The 15,531-nt window shown below is 36.9% G+C and overlaps 1 protein-coding gene across 3 annotated transcripts in view; it reads right to left on the reverse strand.

Moving 5' to 3' along the window:
• Positions 1-986: 986 nt before the first annotated feature.
• SUB1 (SUB1 regulator of transcription) overlaps positions 987-15,531 on the reverse strand; it is a 72,335-nt gene continuing 57,790 nt past the window's right edge. For all 3 annotated transcript variants that reach the window (XM_063811348.1, XM_003310757.6, XM_009449337.5), the window contains exons 3-5: positions 13,461-13,583; positions 6,016-6,124; positions 987-4,074 (exon numbers count right to left, since the gene is read on the reverse strand). In XM_063811348.1, coding sequence (XP_063667418.1) covers positions 3,995-4,074; positions 6,016-6,124; positions 13,461-13,583 — 312 coding nt within the window. In that variant the 3' untranslated portion in view covers positions 987-3,994. The remainder of the gene's footprint in view (positions 4,075-6,015; positions 6,125-13,460; positions 13,584-15,531) is intronic.

The following is a 15,531-nucleotide window of genomic DNA, read 5'->3' on the forward strand; positions in this document are numbered from 1 at the left end:
GAATGAAGCAAGTGGGGAAAGAAAAGTCCTGTTCATGTAGCAAGCTTTTTTTGTTGTTTTTTTGTTTTGTTTTTTTTGAGACAGTCTCACTCTGTTGCCCAGGCTGGAGTACAGTGGCACAATCTCGGCTCACTGCAACCTCTGCCTCCTGGGTGCAAGTAATTCTCCTGCCTCAGCCTCCACTGTAGCTGGAATTGCAGGTGCTCACCAGCATACCCAGCTAATTTTTGTATTTTAATAGAGATGGGGTTTCACCATGTCGGCCAGGCTGGTCTCGAACTCCTGACCTCAAGTGATCCATCCGCCTTGGCCTCCCAAAGTGCTGGGATTAAAGGTGTGAGCCACCGCACCGGGCTGTAGCAAGATCTTTTACTAAAATGGACACAACTATTAGGTGAACTGTTATATAGTAACTAATTCCATATAATTTTTTTAAATGTTTATTAGTACTTTGCAAATACCCTTCCTATCCCAGTTAACTCCCTTTGAGCCATACTACAAAACTATGAAGTCAGTGATTAATTGTGTGAACTCCAAGTACTCTTTTTTTCCTTCTTCTGGCTGAATTATGTTTTACTAAAAGCAAATTTACAGTTAAGTGAATATACCATGGATCTTTCTATTCCTAAACAGAAATTGAAATGGGGCCTCAACATATAAACAAAAACACTAACCAGGGGCAAAATAGGGAATTCATAAATGAAAATGTAAATTTGAAATCTTCAAAGGAGTCCATGACACCAGTCAAGTATATGAAGGAATCATTAGACTACAAAGCACTTAAAGGGAGAAAGAAAAAAAAAGAGGCTGTGTACACCTAAGTGTTTGCATTTTTCCATTTGGATCAGGTAGATGGAAAGGACAGACCCAAGACTAATCCACACTCCAAAGCATTCACACAGAAAGGCATTCTATTAATAAAACTCATTCAACAGACAAATTACCCATTTACCTTCAGGTTTGTGAAACCGGGATAACACAAAGGGCACATTTCTTACTTTTATTTCAACATTTAAAATATTCACAGATGGAGTATTATATTCAGACATCTCCATGGAAGATGTACGAAAACAAAGCATACAAGCATTCCACAATTACAGAATTACATATTTGTGATTATGTGAATATTCACCCTACAGTTTAACTGGAAAAACACCACTTTAAAAAAAAAAAAAAACTTTTGAGTGTTTCACTGGATTAACTGCCATAAAAAATGAACTGCAAAGAATTTCAGGAGAGATACCTAAATTTAAGTACTTTTACTTTTTAAAAATTTCAAACTTTTATAGTATTCTGCTAACATATCTCCTGTGAGGAACACTTAATACTGAATTTTCCCCTCAATAGCCAAGTCAGAATATACTTATTTCATTTTTCACCCAAGTCTTTGTTTCTAAACGCATTATGTAGAATAGATTTGATCGTCACAGCATCTTGAGTAGCTAATGAGGTAGGAGTATTCTTAAGTTCTTAGGCATTAATGAAGCAAAGCAAAAGACAATCAAATTACAAAGATTTTCTTTTGTAGTGGTTGTTCTTTAAGTAAAATGCTAAGAGCACTGGAAATTGGTCAAATGCTGCTCACATTTTAAAAACGAAGAGGAAAAACCCATTAGAAAGCCCTGATACACATAGAGTCTGTTAAAGGGAAAAACCTGAGTACTGGAATTAAATTCATTTTGGCATTGTAAGGTAAGGTATCTATGCCTAAAAATGCCAAGTTTTGCCCAGGAAAAAAAAATCTTTACCAAGGAGATAAAATTTAAACAGAAAACAAAATTAATCTATACTTTCTTTTCAGAACAAGTTAATTTGCTTCTTTTAACCCAGTTCTCTTTTCCTATACACAAACTGATTAATAATTTCAGTATACTGCATATCCAGTAACACATTTAAATGAAGTTAGCAGTTAACTTACCAACTGTGCCAGAGAAACACTCCTTATATGGAGGCTTCATTAACATAATGCTAAACAACTAGAAAACATGTAGGTAATAGATTTCAGCACCATCTGTTAGTAGATTGTTTCAAAATGCATACACCCCCTAAATTCACATAAACCTAGGAAATTTGCCCATCATTCCCCCTGCATCTACACCAAAAATCAAAGTTCTGTACTCGAACTACCCTTTCCATGTGCCAAAAATAAGAAATATTTAAATATCTATCCAATTAAGTTAATAGGACACAAACACGTTCCCCAAAAAAGGAGGGAAGTTACCAATCAAGCATGATGTGTCTGAAGTACAAATTTTGGGAGTTTCTCTGAACCTACTCTGGTTCAAGGGGCTGCAAAAAAAAATACATATTTTTAATACACTGGTACCTATTATTTGATGAAGGCTAAATTACAAGAGATTGACCAATTTGAACCTCTTAAGGTTACTGCTAAATATACTTTAAAAAGTCATCTAAAAAATGTTTTAGAAATACAACAGAATAGCTGATAGAATAAAAAAATTGATAACTATGTGGCCTGGCAAATGATTTTCAAATTAAGTCCTTGACAAGCAACTACAAAATGTTTTAGATGTACGAATCAAACTTGGTAGCAAAATAGTGCAAAACTCTAATATGGCAGACCTTAATAGCAGGTAACCATTTGAGATTTGCTACCAAAAATAATTTGTCAACAAGAATCTTTTATATGTCTTTAAAACTTTCCTTTTTCTACTCTACCTAGAATTGTGTTCCACTGCTGTTATAAAAATCTCAAAATATCATGTGTATATCATTTAGATAGAAGAGAATTATTTCCTCTTCACTGCCGCCTCCTTTAATTTCAGTTATAATTCCCTTTATAAACATTCTTTTCCTAAGGCACACCATGCCCTATTTATTGCCACAAAGCCACTAAAATCTGTGCCTCAATCTGTCTGCTTCATCAGTATGGTTAAATACAAACCACTTACTAGTGTCTGCTAAAACTTAGTATCATCAAGTCTAGAATGCCATTGGTCTGTTCTACTGGGGCAAAGGCCAAAATACACAAGCATGTGCTCATATGCTCTTTTCCCTACAAACTAACCATATTACCTACTATAACAGTAAAGCTTAATGACATCTCTGGCTACATATAATTCATACCCAATATTATAAAATAAAATGTTAGGCCAGTAAGCTTTCACAATTTTTATTAAATCCTAGTCTAGTTGAACAATATCTGATGTTACAGACATCATCCCATGGTGAACATGTTTAATAAGTGAAAGCAAGTCAGACATCTCATCTAAGTCATTATTTTCTGCAGACTAAGCAATAACTACACAGAACACTATGGGTAAACAAACACCTGCTCAGTTTTCACACAAGCCATGTTGTTTATCAAATTAGATCTGCTAATATTGAATACAGTAGATTCGGTGATTGTAGTTCTCATATAAGTATCTTATTGAGATAACATTTTGACAGTTTCACTGACTTTCCAAATAAGCATACAATAATCAAAGAAAAGAATAAAGAGTGAAGTAAAAACTGAACATGAAGAGATTAAGTTATTAAAGGAAAATGAAGTAAATAAAATAAAAAGAGTGAAAAACCATTGGGGGTGGAAGTCAAACAAGCCTAGACATTTGATTGGAAGAGAAAAGATCAAATATGAAGTTCACAAACCAAAAGTTTATAAACTCAATGCAATACAAATCCTTTTTATTGTAAAAGCTGAGTTGAAACTAAAAGATCTATAAAAACTGTTACTTTTGGCCTTAAACAGTACCAACTCTTATGATCAAAAAAGGCCACAACAGTTAAGATTGTATTACTTGATTTTATTTTACACTAGGTGGTGGGCAGACAAAGTAATCCTTAATAAAGTTGACAATTAGCTTCACTCAATATTTTTAATAATGCACATTAAAAAAAGTATTCATCTTACAAATTCTTCTGCAATCCAAACATACAACAGCTTGGAGAACATTTAGAAAACAAAAGCCAATGTAAAAAGACAGATTAAAACAACTAGAACAGTACAGGTTTTATTTATATGGCTCGAATTTTACAGTTTTCTTACTGCATCATCAATGTCAGAAATCTGTTCCTTCAGCTGGCTCCATTGTTCTGGATTTAAAGAAATACCTAAAACAAAGTTTAAAAATTCAAAGGTGAAAATCTATTTAAGCGTTGAGGATTTTCATACTTCCAACTAGAATACTGTTTTATCAAAATTGCCACTTTAGGCTGGGCGCGGTGGCTTACACCTGTAATCCCAGCACTTTGGGAGGCCAAGGCGGGTGGATCACTTGAGGTCAGAAGTTCAAGACCAGCCTGGCCAACATGGTGCAACCCCATCTCTACTAAAAATACAAAAATTAGCCGGGCATGGTGGTGGGCACCTGTAATCCCAGCTACTCAAGAGGCTGAGACAGGAGAATTGCTTGAACCTGGGAGGCGGAAGTTACAGTGAGCCAAGATCATGCCACTGCACTCCAGCCTGGGCAAGAGAGCAAGACTCCATCTAAAAAAAAAAAAAAAAAAAAATTGCCACTTGGACACAATGCTACAATACTGAAAATCATATCTCTTACATTTGTTAATTACATATCATCACAATTTACTGAGCATTATCAATCTCATATCCAGTCTTACTTTCCACAGTGCATCCTGCATAGTACCTATTGTAACCAGTGAGAATAAATAAGGGTTTGAAGACACATCTTACTAATACCCGTCAACTATCAGGCTAAAATGGTCAGGTCCAGATTTGGCATGTGATACCCCATTACTATATTTCCAGCTGGTTCCAATATTTGCCCAAAATTTCCACAGGAATTCAAGCCAATTGTGCTGAGTTCTTCCAGAAGCATTCATTTCACTTTGGAAAAATTCCCAGGACGTGATTCATACAGGACTCCTCAGAGAGTATACCCGGGTAACTGCACTCTAGGGTCACACTGTCAGGGTTAAAATTCCAGCCTCACTTTCACTAAGTGTATGACCCTTAAAAAAGAACTACATCACCTTGTAAGCCTTAGTTTCCTCACCAGTAAAATGGCATCTATACGCCAAAGAGTTGTTGTAAATGATTTAAGTAACATGAATAATGAATTTAGCATATCACCTAACACATAAATGGTTAAAAAATGTGAGATATGTCTTTCCAGTTTAAGATGTAAAAGTATGAACAGAAATTTTATATTTTCTATATTTTGTACTTTAACATTCTAGCATTCCAATACTGACGCATATAAACAGAGAAGTAAACAAGAACTGGCAGAAAGTATTCCCAGAAAACTGCTGGAAGGCCATGAAATTGAAAAAAAAGAATAAACAAGAAATATGGCATCGGCCACTCTGGTACGTAAATGACCAATCCAGAAGTGACTTGAAGAAAATATGAAAGCATATAAACACATATAGAGGCTGAGTTTAACCAAAAAAAAAAAAAAAACTGCATGAAGCAAACAAGTGGTACCTTTCAAACTAACAGGCAAGCAGAATAAAACTAAATAAGGAAGCATTTTTCTTTAGCTGAGGGTCAACCTAGAGCAGCAATCCAAATATACAAATTTAGGCTGGCTCACCTTCTCTAGCTGTTTGGTGAATAATACAAAATATGTTTCTACAGTGCTAAGAGGCTTGGGACTGGATGAAGCACAAATGGAAGGAAAGCGGAGATCCGCTTGAAGAATAATGCCCTAAAGAATAGCTTTTAGGAGCTGAATCAAAAGGAAGCATTGTAAACCAAGATTTTCCATTCCTGATTTTACAAGTTCCCAGATAGTGCCTAATCTGCTTCGGAATGGCATAAACCTTTTTAAAAATTGTTCAAGTAAATTAGCAGCCAACTGAAGTGATATTAGGGGTGTTACTTTTCTGGGTTTTATTCCCAAAAGCTGTATTAAGACATCTCATTTAAAAAATGTTAAGTATCATGTCCAAAATAACTACAGAAGATAGAGAATCAATTGAGTAAGACTCTTCCTTGCCCCGTGTCCTGCCAACATTTCAAGTAAGCTACTCAGAAAAGTTGTAGTTTAGTCCTAACACTGTAATAAAATTCAAGTAATTAGACCTCACCTTTTCTTCCTGGTTTCATCTCACCTTCAGGATCCATCCAATATTCTCTAATATCAATTAGCACTTTGCCTTTAAAATCGCGAACACTAACGTACCTCATTTTCCCAATCTGCAAAAGAAACAAACATAAAAAGAGGTGCTCCTTTCAAGAGTGGTATCTGTTTCAATTGTATTCATATTCACAACTTGCTGCATGCTCACTCTACATCTAATCATGAAAATGACTACTGCTGACCCTTGAACAACACGGCTCTGAACTGTGCAGGTCCCACTTATATGCATATTTTTTTCAATAAATATACTGGAAAAATTTTTGCAGACTTGACAATTTGAAAAAACTCACAGAACAACTGCATAGCCTAGAAATAACGAAAACATTAAGAAAAAGTTAGGTATGTCATGAATGCATAAAACATACCTAGATATGAGGTTATTTTATCATTTACTATCACAAAACATACAAATCTATTATATGAAGTTAAAATGTATCAAAACTTATGCACACGGGAAGCAGTAGAGAGAAATGTAAACAAAGATGGAGTATTAATTCATAACTGCATAAAATTAACTACAGTAGTGTACTAGTGTTAACTTCATAGCCACTTCCTGTTGCTATCTCAGTGTGCTCAAATGTTACAAATATCTGCTTAAAACACCTTGTGTAAAACACCATGTGATGCTAATCATCTCTGCTGAGCAGTTCATGTCTCCAGCAAATTGCGTATTGCAGTAAAAAATGATCTCTCACAGTTTTCACATTATTTTTCATCATGATTACTGCAATACCATAAACTTTAAATAACACCATGAGTCCTACACAAAGTGCCCCTAGTGATGCTGAAAGTGCTCCCAAGAAGCAGAGAGAAGGCATGACATCACATGAAAAAAACTGCCAGAAGCAGTGGTGCATGCCTATGATCCCGGCTACTCAGGAGGCTGAGGCCGGAGGATCACTTGAGCCCAGGAGCTTGAATCCAATCTGGGCAACACAGCAAGATCCTGTCTTTAATTTTAAAATGCAAAAAAATAAAAATAAAAATAAAAATAAAAAAGTTGAATTGCTTGATATGTACCACGGACTGAAATCTGCAGCTGTGGTTGCCTACAATTTCTAACAGATGACATATTTTATTAACAGATGACATATCTTATAAACAGACAACGTAAACTAATGTTATTGATAAACACCATACAGTACAGTAAAATGTAATTTTTCTCCCTTATGATTTTCTTAGTAATATTTTCTTTTCTCTAGCTTACTTTATTGTAAGAATACAGAATATAATACATATAACATACAAATATATGTTAACTGTTTATGTTACTGTTAAGGCTACCAGTCAACAGTAGGCTATACTTAGCAGTTTTGACAAAGTCAAAAGTTATAACCAGATTTTCAACTGCACAGGGGTTGGTGCCTTGCATTTTGACCCTGCATTGTTCAAGGGTCAACTGTACTACTCTCAGTATCAAAACTGCAACCAAAGGAAATTACTGTTTAAACTATCATATGATCCAGCAATCCTACTTCTGGATATATATCCCAAAAAATTGAAAGCACAGACTCCAAGAGACATCTGCACACCCATGTTCATAGCAGCATTATTCACAAGAGCCAAGAAGTGGAAACAACACAAATATCCACCCAGAGATGAACTGATAAACAAAATGGGGGTGGGGGGGTGGAACAGACACACAATGGAATATCAATTAGCTTTTAAAAAAGGAAATCCTGTTACATACCACGTCAATGAAATAAGCCAGTCATAACAAGGAAAAAGGTAATACTTTATGATTCCACTTACATGATGTCAAGTTCACAGGAACAAAAAGTAGAATGGTGGTTACCAGGGCTGGGAGAAGGGGAACTGTTGTTTAATGGCCACAGAGGTTCAGTTTTGCAAGATGAAACAGTTTCGGCAATCTGTTTCACAACAATGTGAATATACTTTTATGGTTTTTACCACCAAAAAAAAAAAATCATTAGGAAGCAATATTTTGCAGTACAAACTACAACCAATAGGAATCCACAGATGCAACTAGCTACACTGCTTCACCAACGATTCTGAATATACGAATCCAGAGTTCCAGTCAATAACAACCAAGTTTTTCCTTTTCATGTTCACTTCAAATAACATCTTTAATGCACCTCACTCACAGTCAGATTGAGAACTTAAAAATATTCACAGAAAACTATTTTTCAAAAATCTTATATATCTGCTTACCACAAATTACAAATTCCAGAGAAAAGAACAGGCTTTCCTCAACAAAGTGTCTCTTAGCACTTTCCAAGACTCACTATAATATAGTAAGGGAAGACAATGCAGTACTGGAGTAAAGACAGACATAAGAGGTCAATGGAACACAATGGAGTCAAAAAATACACACGCACTGGATATATTCACTGATTTTTTTGGGGGGAGGGGGTATAATCCAAGGTAATTCAAAGGAATAAGAATACTCTTTTCAACAAATGGTGTTGAAACAACAGGCTATCTGCATTTGGGGTGGGGAAGACTCTAAATCTCTATCTTACATCATACACAGAGAAATTAATTCTACATGAATTATAGACCTAAATGTGAAAACTAAAACTATAAAACTTCTAGGAAAAAACACTGGCAAAAATTTTTGTGGCCATGGTAGGCAAAATACGTCTTGGACAGAAAATAAGCATTAAGCAAAAAAGGAGAAAAATCGATAGAATAGACAATCACACTAAAGCCTTTTTTAAAAAGATGCTTCAGAAAATAAAAAGGTAAACCAGAAACCTAAAGAAAATATTCACTCAAGTTGGAGCCACAGGGGTCTTGGCCTTCGAGGAGAGCCTGAGGAAGAAGCAGAACTGTGGACGTGAAGAAAATGATGAACTGACCAGAATCCGTGAGGACCTCATTTCCAAGAGAGAGAAGATCTGTCACAGACGCCCCTGATCAACTGCCAGTCCCCCCTTATTCTGTCTGTTTGATTCTCTCTGGTTTCATATTCTTTCTTCTCTGTTAACCTCCACTCATTTTTGAACTAGATTGCTTTGAAAACTAAAGTTTCCCTGAAGTCTAAAAAAAAATTAATTATACTTACATCTGACAAAGGACTTATATCCAAAATATATAAAGTGTTACAACTCAAATGACCTGGCATTTTTTTTAAGTGGCCAAAAGATACTCTTCACAAAAGATATAAAAATAACCAATAAACACACTAAAGATGTACAATGAATTAAGACATGTACATGAGGGAAATGGAAAGTAAAACCACCATGAGCTACCATTATACATTCAATGTAACTAAAAAGAAAAAAACTTAAAAGACTGACAATATCTAGCGAGGATGTGGAGCAACTGGAATCTCATAAGTAGTACCGATGGCTGTGTAAAATGCTACAGCTACTATGGAAAATGGTTTGACAGTGTCTTATACAGTTACACATTTACCCTACGACTCAGCAAATGTATCTGGTATTTACCCAAAAGGGAAAAAATGTCCACAAAATGACTTGTACAAGAATATTCACAGCAGTTGTATTCCTAATAGCCCAAGACTTGATACAATCCCAATGTCCACCCAAGGTGAATGGATTAACAAGTTGTAGTATTATCACACAAAATACTACTCAGCAATAAAATTACTGATATATGCAACAAGAACTAATCTCAACACATTATATTGAGCAAAAGCCAGACGCAAAAAATAGACTGCATGTATCCATTTATACAAAGTTCTAGAAGAGACAACATAAATCTATAGTGGTAGAAATAAGATCAGTGATTACCTAGGACATGAGCAATGACTGTAAAGCCAAGAGGAACTTCCTGGGGGTGATGAAAATGGTCTGGCCACAAAGGCGTGTACATTTACCACAGCCTATCAAGATATGCTTTTAAATGTGTGCGTTTTACTGGACATAAACTATACCTCAAAAACATTTTTTTTTTTTTTAAAAAGGAATCTGCCCAACAGCTGCCTCTCCCTTGGGGGAAAAAAAAAAGAGTAAAACTGACAAATTCTTATTAGCAAAAATTAAACAAGTGATGAGATAGTAGTATAGGGATATATTACTTAAAGATAGAAAAAATAAAGATCACTGAAATCACATTTTATTGGAAAAAAATAAAATCAGATAACAGAATATATTTTATATCCACAAAATCTGGAGATTAGCAGCAAAAAATAGCATATACATCATAAAGAACTGTGATTCTTATACGAATTTGATTCCCTGTCCCCTCTGAAGATCTGATAAAGCAGTGGTTCCTAACCTTTTTGGCACCAGGGACCAGTCTCACGGAAGACAATTTTTCCACAGCAGGTAGGGAAGGGGAAAGGTGATCGTTTCAGGATAAAAATTATCCCACCATCAGGCATTAGATTCTCATAAGGAATAAGGAACGCACAACCTAGATCCCTTGCATGCGCAGTTCACAATAGGGTTCGCGCTCCTATGAGAATCTAATGCCGCTGCTGATCTGACAGGAGGCAGAGCTCAGGCTGCAATGTTCACTCACACACCGCTCACCTCCTGTGCAAGAGGGACCCCTGTGATAAAAGTTATGAATAATTCCTTCAAACACAAAAAAGAAAACTCAAATTAAAAAACAATTCTATGGACTCCTGCCCCAGATTAAAATGACCAGTTATAATCATTTTAAATTAAATAAAAGTATCAAGTATCCTTAAATCATCAAATAAACTAAAGCAGTATTACTGACCCTTTGTGCCTAACTCTGAAGAAAAATATGGATTAAAGTTTCCTGCCTCAACTATTCTGACCTTTCAAGACACAGGTACTAAGTAATTATGAGATAATTCTCCAGTCTCTTTACTATCACAGATGTCACCTCATGTAGATTACATCCCTATGGAAGAAAGTTCTTCAAAATCAGAGCTGAAGGAACCAGGAAGTAAGCATCTTTAGTATCTTCTCTCTAGTCACGATTCTGCCCCAATCACTTCAGACTTTAAAAGATACGTCTATTGATTTTTCTTTGGTACAACTCTTTAATACATTTAGAGAACTGCTTATGTATTGATGTTTGATGTACATCAAGCTGTAATGGCAATGAAATTAAGTATCATATTATTTCATAATGCCTACACTACTAGATCCGTGAAAGCCACTCTGAAAATAAGGCCTAGGCTGGGCGCCGTGGCTCACACCTGTAATCCCAGCACTTTGGGAGGCCAAGGCAGGCAGATGGCGAGGTCAAGAGATCGAGACCATCCTGGCCAACCAGGTGAAATCCCGTCTCTACTAAAAATACAAAAACTGGCTGGGGGTGGTGGCACATGCCTGTAGTCCCAGCTACTCAGGAGACTGAGGCAGGAGAATCTCTTGAACCCGGGAGGCGGAGGTTGCAGTGAGCCGAGATTCGTGCTACTGCACTCCAGCCTGGTGACAGAGCGAGACTCCGTCTCAAAAAAAAAAAATGACCTATGTTCCTCCTAGAGGCAGGCTTTCAAAAGGCGCAATGTCAGCCTTAGGAGGCTTAGGAATCTTAGGAATCTTTCCAGATGAGGGTTTAAGAAATGAAGCTCCGTTTTTCCGGTGAGAAAATTCCTAAAATTAGATCTAGTTTTCACAAAACTCCTCTTAACAGAACAGAATCTCTAAAATGTGTGTTCTGAACTAAATAGTTCATCTGCACTTTGTCTATCTTTTTTACCTAGAAGTATAACAAGGCAAAAATAAGCAATAGGAAAAAAAAACTTAAATTTTCCCATTCTCACCTTAATCTTGGCACTCCACCTTTCAAAGTTATCAACAGGTCAAAATATACATGTGTTAGCCTTACTTTCTAGTCATATAAATGTCTACAGTCTTGGCCAGTCACGGTGGCTCACGCCTGTAATCCCAGCACTTTGAGAAGCCAAGGTGGGCGCATCACTTGAGCTCAGGAGTTCAAGACCAGCCTGGGCAATACAGCTAAACACTGTTTCTACCAACAAAAAAGAAAATTTGCCAGGCGTCATGGAGCATTGCCTGTAGTCCCAGCTACTCAGGAGGCTGAGGCAGGAGGATCATTTGAGCCCAGGAAGTGGAAGTTGCAGTGAGCAGAGATCACACCACTGCACTCCAGCCTGGGTGACAGAGCAGAGACCCTGTCTCAAAAAAAAAATTGTAGTCTCGTTCCACCCAACTTTTTGGTTTCAACTAATACTTATAGCTCCTGGAAACACTCATCCTTTTCTTGCTCCCATTACTGCACTCTTCTAATTTTCCTTCACCCTCTCTTAACCTACATCCTCTTTTTCCTTCCATTCTCTATCTGAATATAACCCAAGACATCCCCTCATCTGCTTCCTGTTCTTCCTCTGTTTAATACTTCAGTAGGCAGCTTTAGTCAACCATGCTGATAATCCCACATGAACATTTCCCAACTAAGCCCTTCAGGTGCTACAGAAGCAACACCATTTTTTTTTTCAATCACATCCACAATCAAGTCCACATCTTCACTGACTGCCTAATTCCTCTGGTCCATTCTTCCTAACCTGTATCTTGTAATCGGCATAATTTCTTCTTTAGGAAAAACCATCTAAGCCCTTATCACCTCACATACAGATTAAAGCCTACAATTACCTAAGCAATCTCACCTGCATTCACTTATTCCCCAACATCCCTTCCTCACAAATCCTTCTTGTACAAAGATGCCAGTGTCAAGTCTCCCTAAAACAAGACAGGAAACCCAAGAGAAGAAGCTATACGAGTCCTCTCCAGGTGATTTCATCAAGTCCCTCTAATGAACTTCCTTCACTTTATCTATTCAACCCATTCCCCTTTTCTGTTGCTCATCAGGCCAAAATTAGGCATGTCACATTGCTGCTTCCTGTCCCATAATAATCTATTCATACTTTACTGTCCCAACACTTGACCTGCCTCCTCCAAGTTGCTTTCAAAATGTGCAGTTCTCAATTAAATTTGCATTGGTTTAAATACAGCAAAACTAGACTTTAGAGACTTTAACAATAATCCAGCATCGTACAAAATACTTTTACTAGTTTGTTCTATTTTAATAAATGTCCCTAGTTAAGAAGATTGTAACATACATATTAGGCAATTATCAGATCATAGTACTTTTAACATTCTTCAGATCAAGCCAGATAATAATTCCTCTGAATCTAAAGAAACAGCCAACTTTGGCAAGGCATGGTGGCTCACACCTGTAAACCCAGCACTTTTGGAGGCTGAGGCAGGTGGATCACAAGGTCAGGAGTTCAAGACCAGCCTGGCCAAGATGGTGAAACCCCATCTCTACTAAAAATACAAAAATTAGCCAGGCCTGGTGGCGGATGCCTGTAATCCTAGCTACTCGGGAGGCTGAGGCAGAGAACTGCTTGAACTCAGGAGGCTGAGGTTGCAGTGAGCCGAGATGGCGCCACTGCACTCCAGCCTGGGTGACAGAGCATGACTCCATGTCAAAAAAAAAAAAAAAAATAGCCAACTTTACCTGAAACATGTTATCATCTCTGCTGCTGCTGCTCTGTTTAGAAGATGACAGGGCTCTCGAAGTTTCACCTGTCTTTTGTTTCTTTACAGGTTTTTCTGGAGCAACTTGCTTTTTCCTCTTTAACTAGAAAAGAATATGGTTAAAATTTACACACATAAAAATAAAACATACCCCAGTGTCAAAAGATCCCATTACTTTTTAAGATTTAAACAATCAAAAGACTACATCCAAAATATCATAAATATATACATAAGCAAGTTTCACTCAACAACAAAACTATGAATCTAACCAATCCTTCTGTCTAGTAATGTTTTCAAACTCTGTTCTCAGGATCCCAAAAGACACTTCAGGCATTATAGTAGTATTAACCACAGGAACGGTTATTTTGTGGTTTGGGATCCCACATACGATTTCTTTGGTAGAAAAAAAAATGGAGGGATCTTGCTACTTCTGAATAAACCTGGAAACCACAGGTCTACTAAGGCTAGTCAGTTACTTATTTTACGAAGCAGATATACTAATTAAAAAGAATATAACCAACTTATTCCATTTCCAGGATATGTTTATTTATGTCCTGCCTATTCCAAAAGGAATTTATGCTGGCTTAAGGAATTTATGGGCCGGGCGCGGTAGCTCACACCTGTAATCCCAGCACTTTGGGAGTCCGAGGCGGGAGGATCACTTGAGGTCAGGAGTTCGAGACCAGCCTGGCCACATGGTGAAACCCCATCTCCACTAAAAATACAAAAAAAGTTAGCCAGGCGTGGTGGTGGGCACCTATAATCCCAGCTACTAGGGAGGCTGAGGCAGAGAACTGCTTGAACCCAGGAGGCTGAGGTTGCAGTGAGCCGAGATCGTGCCATTGCACTCCATCCAGCCTGGGCAACAGAGCGATACTCCATCTCAAAAAAAAAAAAAAAAAAATTAGCCAGGCGTGGTGGCACACGCCTGTAATCCCAGCTACTCGGAAGGCTGAGGCAGGAGAATCGCTTGAACCCGGGACGCGAAGGTTGCAGTGAGCCGAGATCGCGTCATTACACTCCAGCCTGGGCAACAAAAGCAAAACTTCATCTCAAAATAAAAAATAAAAAAAAAAGGAATTTACAATTAGGCAAATCTTTAGAGAGCTATTTTGCACTGGGCACTGAGAGCCAGCAACTCAAGAACTTCCTCATTACAAAAAAAAAAAAAATCATTGAAGATAGACAGCTATGTGTTAGACTAGCTTTCAAAAATCACAACGTTGTTTTAAAAACAGCATTATTTTAAAAGCTTATTAGAAAGTCGCATTCTCAAAAAGAGCTAACAACCCATAAAAACCACTACAATACCCAACCCAAACAGAAGAGGGCAGTCATGTTCCTTCTTGATGGAATAGTATAAATATTTTAATGTTACTAAATTGAATGTTACCAAATTAGATGAAGCTAGGAAAAATATTATATACATGTAAAACATGAAATGAAAAACGTGGTATACAAGGTTAAGTGTTTACAAGATTAATATTACTATTTGGGACAAACAAAAAGTTAGCTCAATATGCAGAAAGCAATTATTCTATAAATCAGGCTCTAAGTATTCCCTGTGGAATAGTGCATGTCTGGCAAATAAAAGCTCAATACACATGTGTTACATCAACATACTCAAATACTATATAGGGTGCAAATTTTAAAATTAAGAAATTTACTCAAGTATAGTCTTTGAAGCCTTATTTTACCCTTCCATGTGTTGTTATATTCTATATTTATACTTTAAGGTTGCAACTTCTCCAATCTCCCATACGCTCTCCCCTTTTCTTTTAGCTAAAATTGCTAACTAAGCTTCAGGAGGAAAAAAAAAAGATGGGGAGCCTGCTTCTTTTGAATAAATTTTTGGAAACCACAGGTCTACCAGTGCTAGTCATTACTTACTATTTTACAAAGGATATACACTAATTAGGAAAAACACGACCAACTTATTCTATTTCTAGGATATAAATATCTCTTCAGATATGTAAAGTTCTATGAGATAAAAGACAATTCTGCACGGAAGACTTGACCGCAGAGTGAGACGCTCAGTTATGCTCCACTGA

The sequence above is a fragment of the Pan troglodytes genome, chromosome 4 (genome assembly GCF_028858775.2).
Source record: "Pan troglodytes isolate AG18354 chromosome 4, NHGRI_mPanTro3-v2.0_pri, whole genome shotgun sequence".
Lineage (NCBI taxonomy): Eukaryota > Metazoa > Chordata > Mammalia > Primates > Hominidae > Pan > Pan troglodytes.